At 39.5% G+C, this 25,363-nt stretch overlaps 1 protein-coding gene across 1 annotated transcript in view; it reads right to left on the reverse strand.

Annotated features, from left to right (window-relative positions):
* ERCC6L2 (ERCC excision repair 6 like 2) overlaps nucleotides 1-25,363 on the reverse strand; it is a 104,206-nt gene that overhangs the window by 33,815 nt on the left and 45,028 nt on the right. Inside the window, exons 10-18 of the mRNA XM_075277705.1 lie at nucleotides 24,483-24,602; nucleotides 21,967-22,038; nucleotides 18,197-18,342; nucleotides 15,072-15,167; nucleotides 14,868-14,967; nucleotides 13,144-13,296; nucleotides 10,275-10,355; nucleotides 3,400-4,231; nucleotides 1,247-1,401 (exon numbers count right to left, since the gene is read on the reverse strand). Of these exons, the coding sequence (XP_075133806.1) occupies nucleotides 1,247-1,401; nucleotides 3,400-4,231; nucleotides 10,275-10,355; nucleotides 13,144-13,296; nucleotides 14,868-14,967; nucleotides 15,072-15,167; nucleotides 18,197-18,342; nucleotides 21,967-22,038; nucleotides 24,483-24,602 (1,755 nt within the window). The remainder of the gene's footprint in view (nucleotides 1-1,246; nucleotides 1,402-3,399; nucleotides 4,232-10,274; nucleotides 10,356-13,143; nucleotides 13,297-14,867; nucleotides 14,968-15,071; nucleotides 15,168-18,196; nucleotides 18,343-21,966; nucleotides 22,039-24,482; nucleotides 24,603-25,363) is intronic.

Consider the following 25,363-nt stretch of genomic DNA (forward strand, 5'->3'; position numbering starts at 1 on the left):
CGCTGTGTGAACAGGCACTTAAAGAGGACCTTTCACCTCCTGGGACACATGTGGTTTTATATACCGCTAGAAAGCCGGTACCGTAGCTCTTCACTGTCAGAAGGGCATTTCTGACAGTCAGTCAGGAACGCCCTTCCTCACAGCAGCGTCTATAGCGCAGTATTGTGAGAGCGTTCCTCACCATGCTTCCAATGATAAAACAACTTTACATTAATGAATAGTAAAACATTAAATCTATTTCCATCTCCACTCATTCAACTGCTCTCCTCCTCCTTATCGTCACTTAGACTTTGTGTTTACGTAGAACCATATAATCATCTCTGAAGAACTTGGGCATGCAGAGGATAACTCTTCTTGGTACTCATACCTGTCCCAGTTTCCCCCCTGTTTATGACTTGTGAAGCTACCATCTCAAAAGACATTCACTTCAGAAACAGTGGTTTGACACGCAGCATTTTTTGGGCAAACAAATATCTCAGTTTTGAGTCAAGGCCTGAAGTGGATTCAAAAGGAATAGGAAATATAAAGGAATGACTCATACTGTACTTCTCTTTCCTGGTGGATCCACTTCTGTAAAAACATTAGTAGGCTTTTTCTGAAAAGGACTTTTATACGTTGTATATAAACCCACAGGCAGGCATCACCCTGAATACTAGCTAACATAACTAACTGAATCCATGTCTCAGAGGATTTGCCAGTTTCTAAGGAGCTTTCAGCCTGCAAATGAAGTGCAATGGCAGACTTGAAGACCAACCTCAATATTACAGCTAAGCTGAGGAAGGTGAAGAAAAGCAAGCTAAGTCATATCAAGGAGCATTTGTATTGCATAGTAGTCAGGTTGAACCTTGTATCTGAAAAATTATCACAGTTTTACCAATAACTATACCTCATAGTTTAATAAAAGCAGAAATATAACATGATTTTCTTCAACAAAAAGGAAATTACAAAGGCTTATTCATCATAGTACTTTGGTAAGCTCATAGTAACATTTTCACAATAGTCCTCATTTAGCAAGTTTCCATTTTCCACGTAAAGCAGACACCTCTCTTTAAAACACTGTCCAGCATAGCAAATAAAATATGACTGGATCTAAAATGTAATGGTTATTAACCACAGTTGCATGAAAAAGCTTTTTTTTTCAACGTTTTGCTTTCAGCCATGAAATACATTGAACCGCTTCAACAAATACCTCAGATTAATATAATCGCAAATAAAAGTATTCGCTTATATGGATAGATGATCTTACCTCTACTTTGTGTGCAGATATATTGGCAGGAAGCTGGGAAAACTGATTTAATTCAAAAACATCCCGTACCGCCCAGCGGCTCATGTGATTCTCCGCTTTGCTCGATCCCACTACATTTTGATTTGAATGAATATAGGCAACTTCAGAAACCCCATCTAAATGATAAGAATATCAAAAAGCACTTTATAAGTTCCATGTACAACACTATCAGCAAACTGTGCTTGACTAAAGAAACAGCTTTCAAATAAGAGGGAGATTTAACCTGAAAAAGTTCTGGCATATTACTAAAACACGTTACAAAATCTCACTGGTCTTTACCCTTTGGCCTACCACCTTTGCAACTTATTTCAAAATAACATAAACCTTTTCTATTTTGTAAAAACCTGCATGAGTTTTTCAGTCTGCAGTCTGCACTCCACCAAACATTCTCACAAGATTTTGACTCTTACACTAGGTTCACATTAGCGTTCAGGTTTCTACTTCTGGGTCCACACAAGACGGGGACCCGTTCCGCAGAATAAGCAGTTACACATTAAAACCTGCAGGACTTTTCTCTTTGACAATTTTAGTTGGATTCTGTGGCGGAGTCTCATATAGAGACTCCAATGCAAGTGTAAATCCAGCCTTAGTCTAATTCCCGGCCTGTAATAACTGAGAATGTATTAGAGAAGGTGCAGGATAAAGGTTACCTCTGTTCTTTTTGCCCTATAGTATTGTAAAGGGCAGCATCCATTGCATATATCCTACAAGAAACAACTGAATACCTAAGAGGTGGGGATTGCATCACTGCTAGTTCAGTATGCTTTACAGCTTCTAGAACTGTGTAATATTTGTTGCAGCTTATGTTGTGGTTGGAACAATAGAAAATAATAATCATATATTTATTGATTCCAATTGGAATGGAAGAGGACTTTATGGATCATAAATATCAGGGGGATGAATGTGTTGTGCGTCAAACAGCTATTCAAGCTGGAGGTGACAGGTGTCGGTTCTCTAAGTCTGATACTGAGATATCATTTTTTAACTATTTAAGTTCGTAATTTTAAGTCTTTTTCTGTGAGAGCTATAAAAGTACCACATATAGTCGAGTATAAGCCGAGTTTTTCAGCACTGTTTTTGTTCGGCTTATACTAGAGTCATTACGGTAATTTTCTGCTAGCAGGCCAGAAATGCAGACCCCGCCCCTCCTCACTGCTCCATCACACACCGGGTGACGTGGCCACATAAGCTCAGGCCCGCACTGGCGTGTGTCTGCTTCCTGGCATGCTAGCAGAAGTAACATAAGTAATTCTGCAGTTTGAGATGAATTGCATCCCAGGCCTGTCATCGCTATATTACTATTGCGGCTGGTAATAGTAATGTATAGAATCTCCCATAGATGGCAATACACTTGTATTGCCATCTATGGGACTTGCAATCAAATGATTGCAGGTTCAAGTCCCCTGGGGGGGGCTAATAAAATAGTGGGAAAAAAAAAAAAGCTTTAAAAATATATAATAAAAAATAAAATAAATAAAAGTTGTAAATCACTCCTTTCCCTAGAATACATATAAGGGCGGGTTCACACCAGCACCCAATCTCCATTATACAGGTTTGAAAACTGCCTGCCAGTTTCCGTCTCTTGCCCAGTTTCTCAGGCAGGAAACGGAAACCTGCATAACGGAGATCAGGCGCAGGTGTGAGGCTGCCCTAAAAATAGAAAATGACTGAAACGCACACGCAATAGGTATCCTTGTTTCTGAAAGTGCCCGGTCTACTGAATATAGGGTATCTGCAGTTCTCCTGTTCGCTTGGGAAGAGGTTAATATGAGCACTGCAGATACCCTATATTCAGCCTGGCTGAGTTCCAAGTGGGGGAAAAAACCCAGTCCTCAAGCTCAGGGAAAGGGCAGACAGACAACCAAAACACCCCTCCCCTTTCCTAGCGTCTACTGCACCCAAAAATTCCAGCCATTTTAATTTTTGAAATTTTCTAGTAGCTGCTGCATTCCCCCCCCCCCAATTTGGCTGACACTCGAGTCAATAAGTTTTCCCAGTTTTTTGTGGTAAAATTAGGGTCGGCTTATACTCAAGTATATACGGTAACTGAGATTAAGTTTTATAAAATAAGTAATTTGTACTCTATAACATCCAGATTTAGTAATATAGCATACCTAAAATTTGGTCCAGAGTCCCCAAATTCTCCTTTTGAACTTTGTTATCGATGGCATAATGATCTTCATTCTTCGTAAATGATTTCCATTCAATAGGTGGAGTCTGTTTTCTAACCTTTCTGCTTTTGGTTTTGTTATCTGCACACATCTTCTTGCTCTGAAGCTGATCATCATCAGATGAAGAGAATTCTTCTATTGTTTGAGAATGTTTTTCTGTATCCATTTTTCTCTTACAAAGTTTATGTTTTATGTTTGAAAATCTAGAATTATCTGACAAAGATTTACTTGGTATAGGAATATCCTCAGACTCATCACTGATGCAGTCATTACTGGAGTCTGTAGCCCCCTGGATACTCTTTTTTAAATATGGAGACATTGTTCTTTTGTTTTTGTGGACTTGTGTAGGGAAGACAATGTCATCACTCTCATCTGAGCTACTATTAGATTCCCTAATAGCTTTAGGAAACTTCTTCCTTTGGATTGATGAATCTGAATCTTCACCAGAGTCAGATGAAATGTTCCAACCAAACCTGTTGACTGCATCACCTTGACCAGAGCTCCTTCCACAATTCTGATCATTCAATTTACTAGTGGAACTTTTGGAAAGTTCAGCATTTTCATCCTGCTCCTTTGGTGGTTTCTGTAGAAATACTGAAAGTCCACATTGCTGTAGTGTAAGCTGCTTCCCATTGTCAGCATTAGCAGAGGTTTTATTGCTTTTATTCTTTGTTTCCCTAATATCATCATCACTGTCACTACTAAAATCAAAGGCCTCTTCTGGAACTTGCTGATTTGATTTTACACGCGTAGTTTTCTCATCGCCATCAGTCTCCTGCAAATAAATTAATGTTGTGATGTGTAAGCAGAGTCTACGAGGCCAAAAGTACAACAATGTCAAAAATATCAGACTATAGACAAGACATATTTCATATATGCACGATTTATGTGCATAATCTTTATTCATATTAACAAGTAACTTGAATGGGATTTTTTTTTAGTAACTAGTAAATGAAAATTAAATAATCATAAAAAATGCTCAAAGTGTAAAACACAGGATTTTGAAAAACAAAAAGAAAGCAAAATATTGCATAAACAATTATTCATATTTTGAACCACGGGATCCGCTCCTCCATGTTTAATAGCGCATCATACACAAGATTAATTTAAGCATATCTAGACGTATTATTAACACATTATTGGTACTTGTCTTGAGTATCATAAAGTATTAAGGATTTACATCTAAGAATAAAGTGCTTTTTATCCAGTCATATTTCCTGGCAAGTAGTATGATTTATAGCATGGAATAATTCATCTTGAATGTACTCTTCCAACTTTTAGGTTATACAACTTTTCAAACTAAACAGCATTTCAGGGCCAAAACACTACATAATCAAGTTATTTGCAAGAAAAACATACAGCAGGGGTGGGCCAAAGCGTCAGCAAGCTAGAAGCCAAACACCATGGTGATAAGTAATTAATAGGCACGTTCCAGAACGCTTTTACTAGCAAAGACTTGGTAACCGCATGAAACTGAAGCAACTGTGGCAAAGGGCAGGAAAGTTCAGACAACAGCGAGTTACAGGTCGCTTTCCTATTGAAGTAATCACTATTATGTTAAAATGTGAGACACATATTTGAAATATATTCCCCAAAGTACAATGTAACAACCAAAAGTTTATATGTTTTTAGCACAGTGTGTAATGTCCTGAGAGGCATTACATCATTAAAAATATGCTATACTTTACAATCTAAGAATAACGGTATGTTACACTTTTACCTCCTCTTTTTTTTCTAGTGAACACTTGTGCTCTAAAAGTAAAAACAGCACCTAAAGGTAACACTACATTTCAAAAAAATATTTATAAAATTTATGTTACTGCAAAACTACTATTAAAAATTAAGAGTAAGGCCAAGGTACTGCAGCAATACTGAAAATGGTCATGAGCCATTATACCAGTGCAGGCGAACAAATAATCAGATTCTGATAAAAGGACGATAAATATGGTCAATTCCAAAGTAAACAGGGAAAATTATAACACAATTACAAAGGACAGAGAGATAAGTGTGTTTGTGTGTGTGTGAGGATGTAGAAGATTTGAGTGTGTGTGGAGTGAAATTGGAGGTAGCAGATCTGAGTGAGTGGAGGAAATGTGAAGGTAGTAAGGCTGAGTGTGTGTGGGAAATGAACAGCAGTGCTGAGTGTATGGAGGGAGCAGGTCATATTCAGTAAGGAAACAAAAGTAACATCATTGTTGGGAGAATCAGTTATGTAGAAGAGCAGTATGTGTAAGAAGGAAAATACGAAGCTACAATGTTGTGTGGAGCAGGAAACATGGAAGATAGGAGAGCAATTGGTGTGGAGAACATGCAGACAGCAGTTCTTTGTGTGTAGGGAATGTGAAGGGAGCTGGTCTATGTGTGTAAGCAATATAGACGTAATAGTACTGTGAGTGGGGAAAAAGATGGAGGTATCAGAGCTGTGTGTAACAGGAGTGTGGGAAAGAATAATAAGCAGAAGAGAGGCAGTATATGGCTGAAAAGCGTAATATAGGCCAAACATAGCTGATTTTTTTTATTAATTTTTTTTAATAGTGCTAAGTATATTACGCTAGGTTCACACTAGCGTTCGGGTCTCCGTTCTCAGCTTTCCGTCTTCTGCATGCAGAAGACGGAAAGCTGTCAGACCGGGTCCGACCGTGAGCGTTTTATGCTCTCCGCCACGAAACCGTTTTTTTTAAAATCGGACACAGAGTACTGCATGTCCGACTCTGTGTCCGATTTTAAAAAAAACGGTTTCGTGGCAGAGAGCATAAAACGCTCACCGCCGCACATCTTTCAAACACATTCAAATGAATGGGTATGAAAGAGTCCTGCAGGTTTCCGTCTCCTGCCTCTGTTTTGTGCAGGAAACGGAAACCTGCAGAACGGAGACCGGGCGCAGATGTGAACGAGCCCTTAGAGGAGGATCCTGAAGGAAGGGATAGGAAGAGATTGCATATGGAATAGAAAATAAAAAGACAGATAAAGGTCTCTTCTGCTCCTTGAGGGTGGGCAAGTATAAAAAACAGAGTTCAGTGTTAGTCTGCCAAATACACTACTAATCTTTTATTGTCTTAAAGGGGTATTCCCATGAATGTAACCATTTTTAAATTTGTAGATAATTAAAAGTTAAACATTTTTGCAAATATAAGTAATTAAGCATTTTGCAGAGTTTTAAAGATTTTCTCTATATATCTTGTGGTCACAAGTTGTCGTCTTAATCAGTTGCCAGTGGATACGACCATGAATTCAGGACCTGTCTAAGGTGAGGGAATCAGCCATGATTTCCTTATTGTGGCCGAGATATCTTCTGATACATGTAATATCCACACCTGATAACCCAGCTACAATAAGAAAATCATGGCTGGGTTCCTGACAAGTCCTAGACCATAGAAAGTTTCTGCATTAGTGGTCGTATCCACTGGCAACTGATCAACACATCAAAATGTCAGAACTGAAATTTTTAGAGAAAAACTGTGCAAAATGTTTACCTGTATTTGCAAAAATGCTGAATTTTTAATACTTAAATTTGCAAAGATGTTTAACTTTTAATTATCTAAAATTGTAGATATTCTTATGTTCATAGGAATACCTCTTTAAGTCAGTATTTTTATCAGTTCAGACCTCGGCTTAGATTTCTAGAACTGCTAATAAGTTGATTAACTAAACAAACAATGAGTTTTATGAAGACGTCCATGAAGGAGTGTTGTGGGTTTTCTCTATGTCATGTACAGTGGTCATGAATAATACAATGTCTACCAATAAGTATTTGGACACCTGTGGTAGAATAGAAATACAACATGTATTCATATACAATAGTTGGTAGAACACAGCAGATGCTTCCTTACGGATGGTGTTGATCGACACTGTTAGAGTTAAGTCCTCCATCTTGTATTCTGTCAGCCATCTTGTAACCTTTTTCTTATATAAGCTTTATGAGAATGTCTGTTTAAAGTTCAAGAGGCCCTTTTGGGTGGTTAAGGAATGCTGTGTAGATGAATCCTTATCTTTGTCTATCTCAAGGGTCTCATCATTTGAAGATGCAGCTGACTATTTGTATATCTCTTTTACTCGATGTATACACTTAGAGTGTGTAGAGTGTATATACTTAGAGTTTATGTAGTCTATTCGTTATCTTCAAGGTTGAAATTGATTGGCACCAGCATGTAATCTTCTCTATCTTGCCATGATATGAGATGTTAGTTCACACATAAGTATTTTGAAACTTTCTGTGTTTAAGGACAAAGTCCATCCTAGTTTGGAAAGCTATAATGAGATGCAAAATACATTGGGCCTTTAGCCAATAGTCATGTGCCAGGTTTATGTTAAAACTCTACAATGTTATGTCATTAGAATAGTCCAACCTACTTTTGTCTGTATTGTATTTAAACTACCTTTTTGCACTATTAAAATTAGAACTCACTTGATACACTATCAGTTGTGTGTGTGGCTTCTCCAGGCTAAAGGATGGGTGAGATCATCCAGGCCTGTTATTTAATTTGGAACTCTGCAACATACTCGTCCCCAACAACACAATACTCCCGGATGCCTGGTGAAACTCCTGGTGTATGTGAGCCATCAGTTGGGTGCGGTTTTTCTGGCCAGCACCCGTCGTATTTAACAGTGGAAGGCGTGACATATATCAAGAACCGCAGATATCTTCATTTACATGGGTGTCCAAATACTTATTGGTAGACAGTGTATAACATGTGTAGCACTGAGTTTGGTTATGGAAGCAGTGCACATTGTGCACCCACCCCTGATCAATGACTATAAGGAGTCTGAAAATAGAGGCAGCTGTAATACAAGGGGGTATTTCAGTATGAAGCTTTTAGTTAGAAAACAAATCTATCATGCTACATAAGATGACAAACTTACAGTTTCTACAGGATCATAGTGACTTCCAATATTTATCCTATGGTAGTGACTCACCAGGGTGAGGTGGTAAAACTTGGTCTGTCCATATATCAAAGCTAGACAAAATATCCTCACACATCTGCAAATCTGGCAGAGAGTTACATTTGTGGAAGGCAATATTGTCATCTGTTTTGATTTCTAGTGAGCTATATAAATGTGTGTATTTAGCTTGTGGCACAGACACATCGTAATGATCAGCAGGTGGTAAAATGGGAAAGATGCTGTGAATAGGGCACATTAAAAAACACTAAACCAAAAATGCAAGTTGCCATATTTAAAAAAAGCTAATAATAATTTAAACAGAAGCATATTAAAAATAATAAGATTCTGTTAAAGCTTAGAGAACATCTTCACATTTTAATAAATAAAACTGTTTATTGGAAATGACAAAAACAGTAACTGTTCACTACATCTACACATCATATGTATAATAATGACTCCTGGTGTCTTCTTATGTCACAAACAAAAGGGCCCAGATGTGGCTGCTATCTCTGCATCCCTGATTTTACGCTGGTCCCCCACGGTAGTTAGAGCCACGGTACATTAAAGGGGCTCTAACATTGGGAAAAGTCATTTTTAGATAAGCACATACTTGCATAGCCTTTAGAAAGGCTATTCCACACCTACCTTTAGTATGTAAATCGCCTCAGTAGTGTTTGAATAAGTCCGTTTTTATTCATATGCTAATGATCTTCTCAGTGTACTCTGGAAGTGTCTGTGTGCACTGTCTGCTCTACATGTATGTATAGCAGAGGCTGCTGTGCTGAGGACTTGTCTCTGCTATACATACACATAGAGCAGACAGTGCACACAGACACAGACACTCGGTGCACGGTCTAAGCTCATTAGCATATGAATAAAAACGGACTTATTCAAACACTACTGAGGCAATTTACATACTAAAGGTAGGTGTGGAATAGCCTTTCTAAAGTCTATGCAAGGATGTGCTTGTCTAAAAATGACTTTTCCCAATGATAGAGCCCCTTTAAATTACTAGGTGTATTCTAGTTGGTATCCTGGAATGGTAGTGCATTTAAACCAGTCCTCAGCATATGGTGCTCAGGAGTCACTATTATAAATTATGTATTGAATTGGACAAACCCCTGTGGAAATCAGCAAGTGTAGAGACGGAAGGTTAAAAGGTTATGCAGGAGTAGAAAACATGGCTGCTTTCTCTGAAAAAGGTCTCCACTTCGTCTTCTCAGACAGCAACATCATGACCACTGGGTACATGGCCATACTACAACTCAGGAAAATTCATTGAATGGGACTCAGCTGCAGCATAGCCATGTGACCAAAGGATTTGATGTCACTGTCTGTGAACAGGTAGTCAGCACTTTCTGAAAGAAAGCAGTAATGTTTTCTACTCCTGGATAACTGCTTTGACAGTTGAGAAAACGCTACGTATGTTGCTGCTTTTATCACACTGGAACCAGATAGGCCTCATTATATGGGTCCATCAATTTCTGCTAGAGCCATCACGTCTACAATCTTGTACTGCATTATGGTTTCCATCATAATAAATTGTGAACAGAGTCTAAGTTGAACTAGTATTATGTACTTTAATATTCTGTGGTCCACTGCATTGTGTGAGAGTTAATAACTAGAGATGAGCAAGTACTATTCGAAACTGCCGTTTCGAATAGCATTCTCCCATAGGAATGAATGGACGCAGCCGGCACGCAGCTTGTGCTGGCGTCTGGCTGCTTAACCCCCTGCGCGCCGGCTGCATCCATTCATTCCTATGGGAGCATGCTATTTCAAATAGTACTCGCTCATCTCTATTAATAACCAATAATTCCATAAACAGATTTTAATGCAAAAGTATGATGAATAATGTTGAATTCTGGTTATTTGTACCTAAACCTAGGCTTTTCTATAACACACACACATAGATATATATGTATATGAAAACTTACCATGTTAGCACCATCTGAATTAGATTGTTGACTTAAAAACATAGTGGCACTTCTAATTCCAGCTTCTATTTGGCCTTCACGCTATTAAAAAAAAAAAAAAAAAAAAAAAAGTTTCACAATATGATTGGTTATTTATTAATATAAAATCACCAGAGACAGTGCCACATGCCAGATGATTAGATATGCATGTCAGTGCACAGCACCACACGCCGGAGAATTAAATACGCATGTCTGCACACAGTACCACAAGCCGGAGGATTAAATACGTGCATATGCACAAAGTACCAAGCGCCAGAGGATTAGATACACGCGTCTTCACACAATTCCACACACCAGAGGATTAGATACGCGCCACTGCACACAATACCACACACCAAAGGATTAGATACACGCTATTGCGCACAATACCACACAGGGAAGGTTAGATACAAGCGTCTGCACACAGTACCACACGCCAAAGGATTAGATACGCGTGTCTGCACACAGTACTACTCACTGGAGGATTAGATACGAGCGTCTGCACACAATAACACGCTGGAGGGTTAGATACACAAGTCAGCACACAGTATTACATGCAATAGGATTAGATACGCGCGTATGCACACAATACCTCACACTGGAGGATTAGATACACAAGTCAGCACACAGTACCACACGCCGGAGGATTAAATACGCATGTCTGCACACAGTACCGCAAGCCAGAGGATTAAATACGCGCATATGCACAAAGTACCAAGCGCCAGAGGATTAGATACACGCGTCTTCACACAATTCCACACACCAGAGGATTAGATACGCACCACTGCACACAATACCACACGCCGGAAGATTAGATTAGATACACAGCTCTGCACAGAGTACCACATATTAAAAGTTTTACTCCAGGTTTTAATAGAAACCCAGCCATTTTTCTTCACTACTTTATGTCAGCATTAAAGGGGCAGGGCGCTGTGGATGACACTGCTACTCAAGGTCACATACATACAGCTTTACTCCAGGTCTCCATAACAACCGATCGCAGGTTTTTCACTGATATCCGAAACGAGATGCTTATGAGGACACACACAAACGATATGCAAAATACACCAGTGCAAAACTGGATAATTCTTATGGGGCCACAACACAAACAAAAAATGAAATATACCCGTGCCAGGTCCTCCTGATAATATTATATATATATATATATATATATATATATATATATATACAGTACAGACCAAAAGTTTGGACACACCTTCTCATTCAAAGAGTTTTCTGTATTACTATGAAAGTTGTAGATTTACACTGAAGGCTTCAAAACTATGAATTAACACATGTGGATTTATATACTTAACAAAAAAGTGTGAAACAACTGGAAATATGTCTTATATTCTAGGTTCTTCAAAGTAGCCACCTTTTGCTTTGATTATTGCTTTGAATACTCTTGGCATACTCTCGAGGAGCTTCAAGAGGTAGTCACTGGAAATGGTCTTCCAACAGTCTTGAAAGAGTTCCCAGAGATGCTTAACATTTGTTGGTCCTTTTGCCTTCACTCTGCGGTCCAGCTCACCCCAAACCATCTCGATTGGGTTCAGGTCTGGTGACTGTGGAGGCCAGGTCATCTGATACTTTTGTCATCTCCCACTTTCTCATTCCTCCTCTCTTTCTTCTTCCTTAATACCCATTTCTGCACTTTTCTACTAAACTATTAACATCTTCCCTCCCTCCCCATCTCTTACACACTACGCCCTTCAATTACACCTTTACACAGATGGTATATGAAAACTGACCAACATCTCTCTCCACACCAAATCACTATTCTACCGGATTCATCCAAATCATCTTTATGTTTAATGTTAAATCTAAAAATGTTTTTGTTATCCTCTATAAAACGTTAACTGTATCCCTATTTTATATGTTCATTAGATATGTAAACTGCATATTTTTCCTGTATTTGTCATACTTTGTTACTTAAAAGAAAAAACCTTAATAAAAATATTTGAACACATAGCAAAAGCAGCCAGTGGCCATGCAATGTTTTTCACAATGAGAATAGTCAATGAGAAGACAGTGTTCATCAGGCTCCTTGGACCTCCTGTCGATATTGCTTTCAGCAGCAACAAATGTCAGATCCAGAATAACACATCATCATTGGGCTTACAAGCTGACCTCACATTGATTTTATTAGAGAACTACTTGTTTTCTTTTCTGGCCATCAATACTGCTCAAATGTTTTAAGAACATAGTTTAACCTTCAAAAGCATGATAGCCTGGACAAGTATGATGAAGTGTATGTGTAACTCAAGGCTAGTGATTTCTGCAAAATCAATTTGGATAATCCTCTGACCTATGCAAGGAAAGTGCAGTCCTAGAGCATGCAACTCTATGCCATACAATTGCATATTACCTTTATGAATTATGGCATAAGCTACAGCCCATTTTACTTCACAAGCTCATTCATAATCCTGATGTCTACAGTGTTCAAATCTCCCAGTATTGTCTGCATGTTCAGTGTCTGAAGAAGTGTGATGTCTACACTCTATAATAACGTCCAACGAACTCTGTATAGTATAGAGGTCTACCCTTTTAATACAAACATAAATATCAACAGAGTTACATAGGTACTGATCAAACATGTAACAGGCTGTCAGATATACTGATCCACAAGATGAGTAAAATAATATAAATGAAAAGAAAATAATAAAATAATAAGTTACTCGACTTTTTATACAGCAAGTTTACCTTTAAACTAGTGAGAACAATTGAAAGTAAAAACTCTCAATTATCAGTAGAAAAAAATATATCAATAGTATAATCAATCTTACTATAGCAATCTAGATACCAAGCAAAGAACATGGAATATTAAAAAAAAATATATATGTAAAAATACCTCTAAAATATCCCTGGTCAGGCAGGTTCCTTGGATCCTAAGCTTGAAGAGATTGTGAACACCAAATAATTCTCCTTTATGCTCTTTTGATCCTTGCACAGCCTTAAAATAGCGCTTCGCATTCTCAGTCCCAATTGCCACACAGTGAAGTTGCTGTGAAACACAAAACAACATGTCTCAATGTTACTTCAATAAATTTATTACTGTAGCACACAACTACAAAACACAGGAACTAACATAATGTGTTATTATATTGGTTACCAGTATCCAGCGATGTGTATCTGCCAGCTGCTTACCACAGGAAGGATTAACTGACAAACTACAGCATCTGAATTCACACTAGACCACACTTAGTCTGTTATGAATATTACGAGGATTCAACCATACAATAAATGACAAAGTCAACAGCTGACCTTATGGGTGAAGTGGCCATTTACGGCATGTGCTGGAAAGATCCTAATATATGTGTCAAATATATCTAGAAGTCCCTACTCACCCAATGGAGACCAAAAGAGTGCCCTGCTGGAGTAAGGTGAAAGGTGTACGGTATATTCCTTTTCTCAGTGGTACTACATTGCAAGGAATTTTGATGACAATGTGATGAAAGAAAAAGTTCTTTATTGAACTTTATTACCCCCAGATGTTTTCAGTCAAAGATCTTTATCAATGGATATCCCTAAATGAAGAATATCAGTGTGTATATAAAATGATCTATAGTAATTCCATAACTAGTTGTACTTGTATCTACTTTATAGAAAGGTCTTTGAGTGAAACGTCTGGAGATAATCTATATCATACTATAAATATTCTGCTTAGATTATATTCACTGTTATCTTCAATAAAGAACTTTTTCTTTTATCACATTGGACTGAGTGCCTTCAAAGCACCTTGAAATGTTTACTGGCCATGACAGGACCCCGACTGGCACCTAAAATCAACAGAGTGTGGTACTATATTATACAAATGTACTGTATACTGCAGTCTGCTGCTCTATTTCATCCCACAAATTAATGTACACCATATAGTATTTAAAAAAAATAATAAAAATCTAGGTGCCGATGGGTGATGGATGGCTCTGTATGGGGTAGTTCACACTACCGTTAAATGGCCATCATTAGTGTCCGCTCCCATTCGGCCACAGGAAAATGGCCAACAGACATGCATGTGATGCAAGAGAAGCAGTCCGGAGAAGAAGATGGACGAGTCGCTGGAGAGTTTTTGAACAACACAGAGGATGCCCTCAGTGCTGTCTGAAAAACCATTTACATATGGAAGAAAGAAGATATTTCTCAGGAACAGCGGCACCGATCAGAATAATAAAGGTAAGAGAAGAATAGCCTTTCTTAAGGCTATTCCTACATGTACTTAGTTAAAAAAGTGAATTCTAATGATAGAATCCCTTTAAAGGAGTTTTCCGAGCTAAAAATATTAATGATGTATCCCAAGGATAGGTTACCAATATCATATTGGTCAGGGTCCAACACCTGACACCCCCATTGATCAGATGTTCTCAACAGCTGATAGAACAGAAAAGGAAGCAGACGACTCTGTTCTCTATGTAGTGGCCGGACCAGGTTACTACAGATCAGCTCTCATTTACACATTTAAGCATTTGAACTTTTTGAAGAAGTTAAATAATATTGGCTGTCTATATAACGCTATGAATAGTTATACTTTATCCTACCTAAATCAAGTGAGAATATTTGTTATTGAAGGAAACTTACTTGTTTGTAAACCTGTCTTAAGTATATAATCTCTTCCACTGTCCCCAGTGATACAAGCCTTAAGACTTTCACATCTCTACACTGTCCAATTCGATAAGCTCTGTATGGTAATAAAAGCATTTCGGTTAATGCAAAAGCTGAACACAACAAAATGTAAGGGTTTAGGGGACAATTCTTGTTGTGCAAGACAAATTTTACAATTACCTGTCAATTGCCTGAAGGTCATTGGCTGGATTCCATGTTGGGTCAAAGACTACAACTACATTTGCTCCAACAAAATTAAGTCCAAGTCCGCCAGCCCTTTAAATAGAATAAGAAGAACAACACAATCAGAAAATAAAACTCCTTAACGCTTCATAACATTTATCAGACATCAGCAAGGGCGACTCTTGCTCTATGACCAATATACAGTGGGGCAAAAAAGTATTTAGTCAGTCACCAATATTGCAAGTTCCACTACTTAAAAAGATGAGAGGCGTCTGTAATTTACATCATACGTAGACCTCAACTATGAGAGACAAAATGAGAAAACAAATCCAGAAAATCACATTGTCTGATTTTGTAAGAATTTATTTGCAAATTATGGTGGAAAATAAGTATTTGGTCACCTACAAACAATCAAGATTTCTGGCTCTCACAGACCTGTAACTTCTTCTTTAAGAGTCTCCTCTTTCCTCCACTCATTACCTGTAGTAATGGCACCTGTTTAAACTTGTTATCAGTATAAAAAGACACCTGTGCACACCCTCAAACAGTCAGACTCCAAACTCCACTATGGTGAAGACCAAAGAACTGTCAAAGGACACCAGAAACAAAATTGTAGCCCTGCACCAGGCTGGGAAGACTGAATCTGCAATAGGCAACCAGCTTGGATTGAAGAAATCAACTGTGGGAGCAATAATTAGGAAATGGAAGACATACAAGACCACTGATAATCTCCCTCGATCTGGGGCTCCACGCAAAATCTCACCCCGTGGGGTCAAAATGATCACAAGAACGGTGATCAAAAATCCCAGAACCACGCGGGGGGACCTAGTGAATGAACTGCAGAGAGCTGGGACCAATGTAACAAAGCCCACCATCAGTAACACACTACGCCGCCAGGGACTCAGATCCTGCAGTGCCAGACGTGTCCCACTGCTTAAGCCAGTACATGTCCGGGCCCGTCTGAAGTTTGCTAGAGAGCATTTGGATGATCCAGAAGAGTATTGGGAGAATGTCCTATGGTTTGATTAAACCAAACTGGAACTGTTTGGTAGAAACACAACTTTTCGTGTTTGGAGGAAAAAGAATACTGAGTTGCATCCATCAAACACCATACCTACTGTAAAGCATGGGGGTGGAAACATCATGCTTTGGGGCTGTTTCTCTGCAAAGGGGCCAGGACGACTGATCCGGGTACATGAAAGAATGAATGGGGCCATGTATCGTGAGATTTTGAGTGTAAACCTCCTTCCATCAGCAAGGGCATTGAGGATGAAACGTGGCTGGGTCTTTCAACATGACAATGATCCAAAGCACACCGCCAGGGCAACGAAGGAGTGGCTTTGTAAGAAGCATTTCAAGGTCCTGGAGTGGCCTAGCCAGTCTCCAGATCTCAACCCTATAGAAAACCTTTGGAGGGAGTTGAAAGTCCGTGTTGCCAAGCGACAGCCCCAAAACATCACTGCTCTAGAGGAGATCTGCATGGAGGAATGGGCCAACATACCAACAACAGTGTGTGCCAACCTTGTGAAGACTTACAGAAAACGTTTGACCTCTGTCATTGCCAACAAAGGATATATAACAAAGTATTGAGATGAAATTTTGTTACTGACCAAATACTTATTTTTCCACCATAATTTGCAAATAAATTCTTACAAAATCAGACAATGTGATTTTCTGGATTTGTTTTCTCATTTTGTCTCTCATAGTTGAGGTCTACGTATGATGTAAATTACAGACGCCTCTCATCTTTTTAAGTGGTGGAACATGCACTATTGGTGACTGACTAAATACTTTTTTGCCCCACTGTATACATTATATTGATCTCACAGACATTGACACTGTACCCATGCGGCAGGAGCACCTAATATACATATTAGAGCTCCTGCCACAATGATGCTGTGAGTACAGGACAGTACAGCTACAGTTGTTCTGGAATGCACAGGATAAGGAATCACTATAATGGCTATATGACCACCGGTCTGGTTTGAAAACGGGGCTGTCACACAGCCATGTGAAATCAGCAGCAGACAGAGAAAAGGGGTCCTCTCTGCCTGAAGCCCCTTTCAATGGTTTCTAGGTCTTCCATCTACAGAAGGCCTTACCAAAGGCATAGTCTAAAAGGTTGTCAGTATAAAACTAACCAGCATAATAAACAGCAATACCAGTGCAACACAGTATAATATAAAAACAAGCAAACAATTGCAGGATCCCTAATGGGGCTGAAAAAATGTGAAAAAGTTTTCCACATTCTTTTTCAAGAAGTGCCTTGCGCCCCCTCAAATCTTACCTTATGTAAAAACAAATATTATTATTTCAACCTATAGAGTGAACTCAGTGACAAAAACACAATGACAAGATTGATGCCTTTTGAAAATTCTGCCCCCCAAAACAGAATAAAGAGTCAACAGAAAGATGCATGTACCACAAAATGGTGGCAATGAAAACTTCAACTCTTCCCACATAATATGAGGCCTCATATAAGTCAGCTGAGATTAAGGGTGAGTTCACACGGAGTAAAGTGCCGCAAAATAGCGCCGCGTATACGATCCCGGCTCCCATTGAAATCAATGGGAGCGTATACTGCCCGCAAAATCTCACGCGGCGTATACATGCCACATCACGCGGCACTTTACTCCGTGTGAACTCACCCTAAAACAAAAAAGTAATGGCTCTCAGAATATGGAAACACAAAAACAAAGTGGGTTTTTTTGTGCAAAAAGGAGTGAACTATACAAGACTGTACACATATGAAATAGTTGTAAGCATACAGACTCACACATGAAAGATAACACCTCAAATGCAGTGCAAATGAACTTAAAACAAAAAATCTAAAAAAAATTACAGTTTTTCCAACTAATAAAAACCTTTTGCATTAATAAAAGTTTTCCAAAGCATTATATGGACTTCAGAAGAATATAATTTGTCCAGCAAAAACAAGCCACTCATATGGCCTTGGTGATGGAAAAATAAAACATTTATGGCCCTCGCTATGCAAATATGAAACAAACAGTTAAAAACAATGAGTATTAAAGCCCTGAAAAGGTCTGATTGTTTAGGGCGTTAGAGACCAATTTATAAATTTGTGACAAAAAAAATAATATGTTAAACATAGATTTACTTACATCGTTGAAACTAAACAAATATTCACATCTTGGATACTATTGAACTCCTTCACTATTTTAACTCTTTCTTCTGCCTTGGTGCTTCCATCAAGTCTCCGATACTCTAGTCCTGAGGCCATGCAATATCTCTCCAAAACATCAAGAAGCTGAAAAATATAGGTCATGAACAGGTTTACTTCCGCTATTCAGCTGGTGACAGAAATTCATAAACAATTACATTCTCATTCAATATCAATAGAGTATTCTAATTTAAATGGAGCCCGTCACCAGTAAACTCAACACCAAACCAGCCATGTGGCATTGTAGGGGACATGTTGCTGATCAACATCATACCTTTAGATGATCCAGTTGGCCTACCATTACCTCGAAAAAGCTATTTTCGACATGTACATGTGAAGCTGACACCAGATATTTTTTTGCTTTGTTTCTGGCCCTTATTCACACTTTGCAAAGGTAGAAAATGTCATACCTCCCATATTTCTACACTCACTATTATTAATAGTGTTTCACTAGATGTGCATGAACACTATAAATTCAACTGTAGCAGATATCTCATAATTCCTCCACCATGCTGGTACTAATCAAAGACTGTACTAAAGGAGCCAAACATGCCCACTCCAAGCTAGAACTGAAGGGAGCAAACATTCAGTGTGTCATTAGCGATGTGCCAGACCATGTCCACCAGGTCGGCCCTCCAAAATATCCCCTCCACTTAAAGAGGACCTTTCATCAAATCGGGCACATGCAGTTTTATATACTGCTGGAAAGCTGTCAGTGCGCTGAATTCAGCGCACTGTCGGCTTTCCCCCGATCCGTGCCCAGTGTAAAGCGCTAATCGGTCCCGGGACCGTAGCGCTTTAGTGTCAGAAGGGCGTTTCTGACTGTTAGCCAGGAACGTCCTTCTGCCTTGCGGCGCCTATCGCGCTGTGCTGTGGAGCGGGGAAGAACGCCCCCTCCCTCTGCTTACACAGCTCATCCATAGACGAGTATTATAATACTAACAGTCAGAAACGCCCCTTCTGACACTAAAGCGCTACGGTACCGATAGCGCTTTACACCGGGCACAGATCGGGAAAGCCGACAGTGCGCTGAATTCAGCGCACTGTCAGCTTTCCAGCAGTATATAGAACTGCATGTGCCCGATCTGATGAAAGGTCCTCTTTAACATTAGTGATGATACATCTATTAATACCTTATCTGTTGCATGAGGATATCGGTAATGTTCCTGCTTTCTTATGTTATTTGTTATTAGTGATGTCATCACAATTTTGCATGTGCCTGTAGATATATTTCTTATTTGCATTTGTCCATGATTATAATGTTCGCATTCTTTATCAGCTGTAATCAGGTCCCTCAATATCCTTTGTTTAAAGGGGTTGTCCCATCACAAGGATCCTATCTATACTGCTTGTTAATGTGGATGTAAGACTTTTCCTAAATACACTGCTTCAGCAAAACTGCTTTGTTTGTCCACTATCTTACTTTATTCAATACATTGTTGACACAGCCCTTGACTTATCTGCTCAAAAGTCAAGTGATGTATCTGCTGCTCTCAGGCGGGAGGGGCTAAGTGCACGGGAGCCAGCCTGTGTTTCTAGCTATTCCTGTGTCTGCACCACGTGACCTAGCTTCCTGTTAGCAGATAGGGGAGAGGAGCTGCTTTCATTTCTTCTGTTCTCCCAGTTATCAGGTTAGCTAATTCAATTGTGTTCATTATGGCAGAGACAGGCAGTCTCTGTATGTAACACAGAATGGAGTTGCTGCTGCCTGTACTTCATAGTCCACTATGGGTGGGCGGAGCTACACACTAATTTGGGGGTGGAGCTAAATGGCAGGTTGCATGTGAAACCCCGCCCACCAAATGATGCAAGAAACCAGGAAGAAAGAAGATTTTACAGCAGTGAAGACTGGTGAGTATGCGACGTGGGAATACCCCTTTAAGCTTAGTGAGTAGGGATGTGGCTAAGGCCTTTCTATCTGGTGTCCCGTTTTAACTTGTTATGACTAGAGATGAGCGAGTAGTATTCGATCGAATACTACGTTATTCAAAATGTTCGTACTCGATCGAATACTACTAGCTATTCGCAGTAAATATTCGATTCAGAACCAGCGTTGATTGGCCGAATGCTATACAGTGTATAGCATTTGGCAAATCAATGCTGGTTCTGCAGCAGGCTCATCCTTGCTAGTCAGGAGAGCTGGCAGCTTGCTGTTACGAGGGAGCTTACTTTTTATCAGCGCAACTGCAAGAGCTGTGCAGTTAAAGCGCACGGACCCCATAGACTATAATAGGGTCCGTGCGCTTTAACTGCACAGCGCTCCTCCTAAACACTCTCCTCCTGTTATTCATGCATTTGGTGACTCTTCTTTAGTCGAAAAGTGGTTTCCCCTGAAACGAGCATTTTTTCCCATAGACTGAAGTAGTAGTAGTTGTATATTGAGGCTCTACTCGAAACGAATATTGAATATTTCACTGTTCGCTCATCTCTAGTTATGACGCCTACCCAGCGCCGCACCTCCCATGAGGCGACCTGAAGCAAGCGCTTCAGGCGACGCTATGCCAGGGCCTCAGGGAGGGCAGCATTTTTGGTTACTTAAGCCAGTCCAGGACAAGCTGTCCTGGACTGGCTTAGCACCGAGCGGTGGTTTGGGGAGGCCACTGGAGCAGCGCTGCTCCAGCAGCCTCCTCTCACGCTCAGGCAGAGAGCAGGTCGTCTCTCTCGGCGGGGCTTAGCGACCAGAGAGTAAAGTCAGTAAATGAGAAAGTGATGTCCCCTACCTATCTCCAAAATGACTGGAATATGGAAACTTAGTAGGTACCCTACACCATTGAGAAAGTAGAAATGATTTTATGTCCAACTTCCTGAAGGCACCTAGAGTTAGAGGAGCTATCTGAATATAGTACATATGCTGCTATTTTCTCAAACAAACGTTTGTGTACGAGTAGTTGTTTTAATGATGGAGCCTATTTTGTATTTCAGGATATGCATTATGCTATCCTGACCCTTTTTTAAAACTATTTTAGGGCTTGTTCACACGTGAACAAAGGGGCGGATTTTGACAGCAGATTTCGCTTCAAAATCTGCCCCTTTACAATGGTGGTCTATGCAGACTGCCGGGCTTCTTTTTTCCGCTAGCGGCGGGCTGCTGCTAGTGGAGAAAAGAAGTGACATGTCCTTTCTTTAGGTGGAAGCCGCAGCGCGCTGGACCGCGGCTTCTGCCTAGCGGCTGCACCCTCCTATGTCGGCTCATTCATTTGAGCCGACATAGGAGGGGAAAGCTGTGACCGCGATGGTCGCGGCAGGCGGGTTTTGACCAGAGAGAGATGCGGCAAAGAGGCTGATTTTGACAGTGGATTTCGCTTCAAAATCAGCCCCTTTACAATGGAGCCCTATGTCAACAGCTAGCTTTTTTTTCTGCTAGCAGAAAAAGAAGTGACATGACCTTTCTTCAGGCGTTTTCCGCCTGAAGAAAGCACTAGAAGTGATTGGGAGGCGAAAACCGCGCGTTTTTTTTCTGCACGTTTTTTAGAAAAAAAAATGACGCTTTTTTTTGCAAAAAACTGCACGAAAAAAAAACGCTAGCTTTTCTTTCTGGTGCCAAAATAAGCCACACGTTATTTTTGTGTGAACTAACCCTAAAGATTATCATTGTGTTACTGGATGCCACTTCACGAAATGTGCTTGACAGCTGTTGCAAGGTCATTTGCTTTATCAATTAGAATTTATGGCCCAAGCATCCAAGCATGGCAGGCATCATATGGAGCTCACCTTTGTGGAGAAGGAGAAAAGAAGAACCTTATCCTTGTTTTTCCTACAATGATTTAAGAGTTGCTGAAGGACCTGTAAATGAACCACAAGACAGCAATGAACCAAATAATCCTGAAGTTAGGATGCAGAAACAGCAACAACACTATAAAATAAATATGTCCAATGTGTGGGCGACATGTTATAGAGCAGGAGGAGATGAGCGGACTAATATATAGTGTTGTGGGAGAAGATTATAACTTGCAGTGAGCAGATAACAGTGGGCAGTCCTGCTTGGTGGTCAACAGCCTTATCTGTATGATCATGCATACAACTATATTTGTCAATCGCTCATAGCACCGCCCACTGGATTCTACAGCACAGAAAGAACAGACTTACCTGGATACACATTAATCTGCTCAGTTTCTTCTCTCTATAACATGCTGCCTGCAGATCAGATGACATATGCAGTGTATGACAGGTACCCTTTACTCTTCCTGTCTCATCAACACTTCACTTAAAATTCTATATACAATGTGGCCCCCCCATTCTTAAAGGGGTTGTCCAGCATAAACTTAAAATCAATCCCTAAACTAAACCCCTTCTCCCACCTATCTTCTATTTGACTTAATTAAAAAAAAAAAAAAATTATATATATATATATATATATATACACCTGGGGCGGTTAAGTGACCGATGATCCGGTGATGTTCCGTTTCCGTATTTCCAGAAACAAAACATCACAAATACTCCTCCCCCCTTCTCCCTGTCTATCTCATACTTACCCTTGTTTAGTCTTCTGGCATGAAATGGAACTTCCTCCACTTCTGCGAAATGGAACTTTATTGTACAGTCACTGTCAGAAGGGAAAAGTGCATACCACGCATGCACAAGAAGTCCATAGAAGATGATGTCCCTGGGACCAAAGAAAATGATCTCCAGGACACAAAAGGAAGGCAAGTATGATTTGGATGTGGGGGTTGGGGCTGTGTTAGGTAGGTGGGTAGATAGATAGGGCTAGTAGTCCATGTCCTAGCTAAGGAAACAGGTAGGGGGTGTGAGAGAGGGGGTCAGTGGAGGATCTTGAGAGTTGTAGGCTAGGGAAGCATGTAAACAAATGTAAATAATTCCAGGAGCTCCCAGAGAAAGCCAGAAATCACTCAAAACACTATGAAAAGTATTTTGGTGCAATTTTTAACCCATTAATAGCACTAAAATACCTTTAAAAAAAAAAAAAATCATGTCTATGATTTTCAACTGACGTACATTCCTTCTCAAAGTTTAATTAAGGGTATGTGTAGTGTATATGTATATACATATATATATATATATATATATATATATATATATATATACACACACACACACACACACACACACACATTAGACATTAGAAAGCTTTTAAGTAAAGTGTAAATGAAGCAAGGCTTGTTAAAACAATCTGTGAGGTGCGCACTTCACAATTCTGCCTTATGGTGTTTATAAAAGCTGTTGACTTCCCATATTATTGTCACTCTGATACTGTCTATCCTCACAAGATGTTCCTCTGGTGAGGATACAAGCAATGTGGGGAAGAATACAATGTGAATATTGTAATTTTTAAGAAAAGCATGTCCACATCTGGCAATGTGAATTTCATGTGATTTGCTGACGCAATGCTTTATGGGAAAGAGGAATTCCTGTCCACTAGTAAAGCCGGGTGTTCCCAGAGGTCATAAATATTTAAACCATTAGATTTATTCCATTCTAAATATTTACAACAAGGATACCCAGTAGCAGAACTACAATCCACACTTCAAGAATACAGTATAATGTCTGCAGGTGGGGAGAAAACTGCATGGATACTACTTCAGCCATAAATTGAAAGGAAATTACACACAGTCATTGCTTTTCCTTACACCTATGCAACCGTCGTTCAGTGAAATGACATAGTCATTCTGAAGCAAACAACATAAATTCATCTCAAACTAAAATTTAGCCTTTCACAAAATTTTAAATATGTAAAGAATAAGCATCTGTTAGGCCTGGTTTATTTTTAAGTGTAAAGTATTGCTAAAACTGGCTAGGGATACCTAAATGTGTATTCTACTTTGCAGTCATTTTCTCACTAATGTAATACACTGCTAACCAAAATACAGGCATTTGTATGGCATAACGCCGCCTGTCATATAAATGAATGTCAGACAAGCCTGGGAAACTTCAACAGGCTCCCGGCTGTCATGGCAACGGATCGCCGGCCTCGGATCTTGTCCTGGGTGCCAGTGATCTTTGCCAATATGGCAGGCGCTGAGCGCTGGCATTAACGCCAGGTTTCTGCTGTATAATACAGCAGAGCCCCGATAGCTATGGCGAACGCTCAGCTCCTGACTGCCCGCCATATTTAACTATCCAACATCCGCTGTACTATTACGGCAGATGTCGGAAGAGGATAAAGAAAAGTTATACATGACAAAATGCAAAGAACATAGCAGCTAACTACTACTGGAATGATTGTGTTTAATCTAAAGCTATGGTTTCAAGAGAATAATAAAAATCACAACCTTCATTTTTCCACTGTATTTTGGATCAGATATTGTTTCAAATGCAGCTTCTTTACTTTGTAGCATAAATTCTGGAAACTTGGAAAATACTTCACTGCAGATTCTTCGAATATGGTCTTCCTGTAAAAATCGTCAGAAGTTACCATGAACAAACCTTGTACAGCAAACAAAAGACTGGCATAGCTGCGTACAGAATAAGCACACTGATGGTTAAGGGCATTTTCCCATTAACGTACTAAAGAAGAACAAGAGTTACCGCCAACCATAAATAAGTTCACTAGGGAAACAGCAAAATAATAGCGCCTCAGATTAAAGTGCACATACATTCAAGTACAAGTAGGTTGCAGCTTCCATATCTTTGTGGGACGCAGAAGATGTGAGCGGTTCGTTTCTACATACATGGTTCCTACCATATTGCACAGAGGTGGATGTGTGATGGTTCATTTTGCAGAAACATGTCATCCCACCTGATTTGTACGAGGACCATAATTTGTTTTTTAAAACAACAATATAACCCAAACACATCTCCAGCCTATCCACTATTAGATCAAGAAGGTGATGACATGCCCTCCTCAGTCACCTCTAGAAACTCCTTCAAAACTGTTGGAAAATCATTCCAGGTGACTACCTCATAAAGCTAAATAAGAGAATGCCCATAGTGTGCAAAGCTGTCATCAAAACAAAAACAAGCTATTTCAAGAATCTAAAATATAAAGCATATACTTGTTTAACACCTTTTGATTTTATGTGTTCACTCATAGTGTAGAAAACAAATCAATAACAAAAAACAAACAAACATGGACAAATAAGAGTCCAAACTGTCAGTGCCCTGACCACATTGCCTGTTTAACTACCTTGGTGTGTGTGTGTATATATAAATA

Source organism: Leptodactylus fuscus, chromosome 1 (assembly GCF_031893055.1).
Source record: "Leptodactylus fuscus isolate aLepFus1 chromosome 1, aLepFus1.hap2, whole genome shotgun sequence".
Classification (NCBI taxonomy): Eukaryota; Metazoa; Chordata; class Amphibia; order Anura; family Leptodactylidae; genus Leptodactylus; species Leptodactylus fuscus.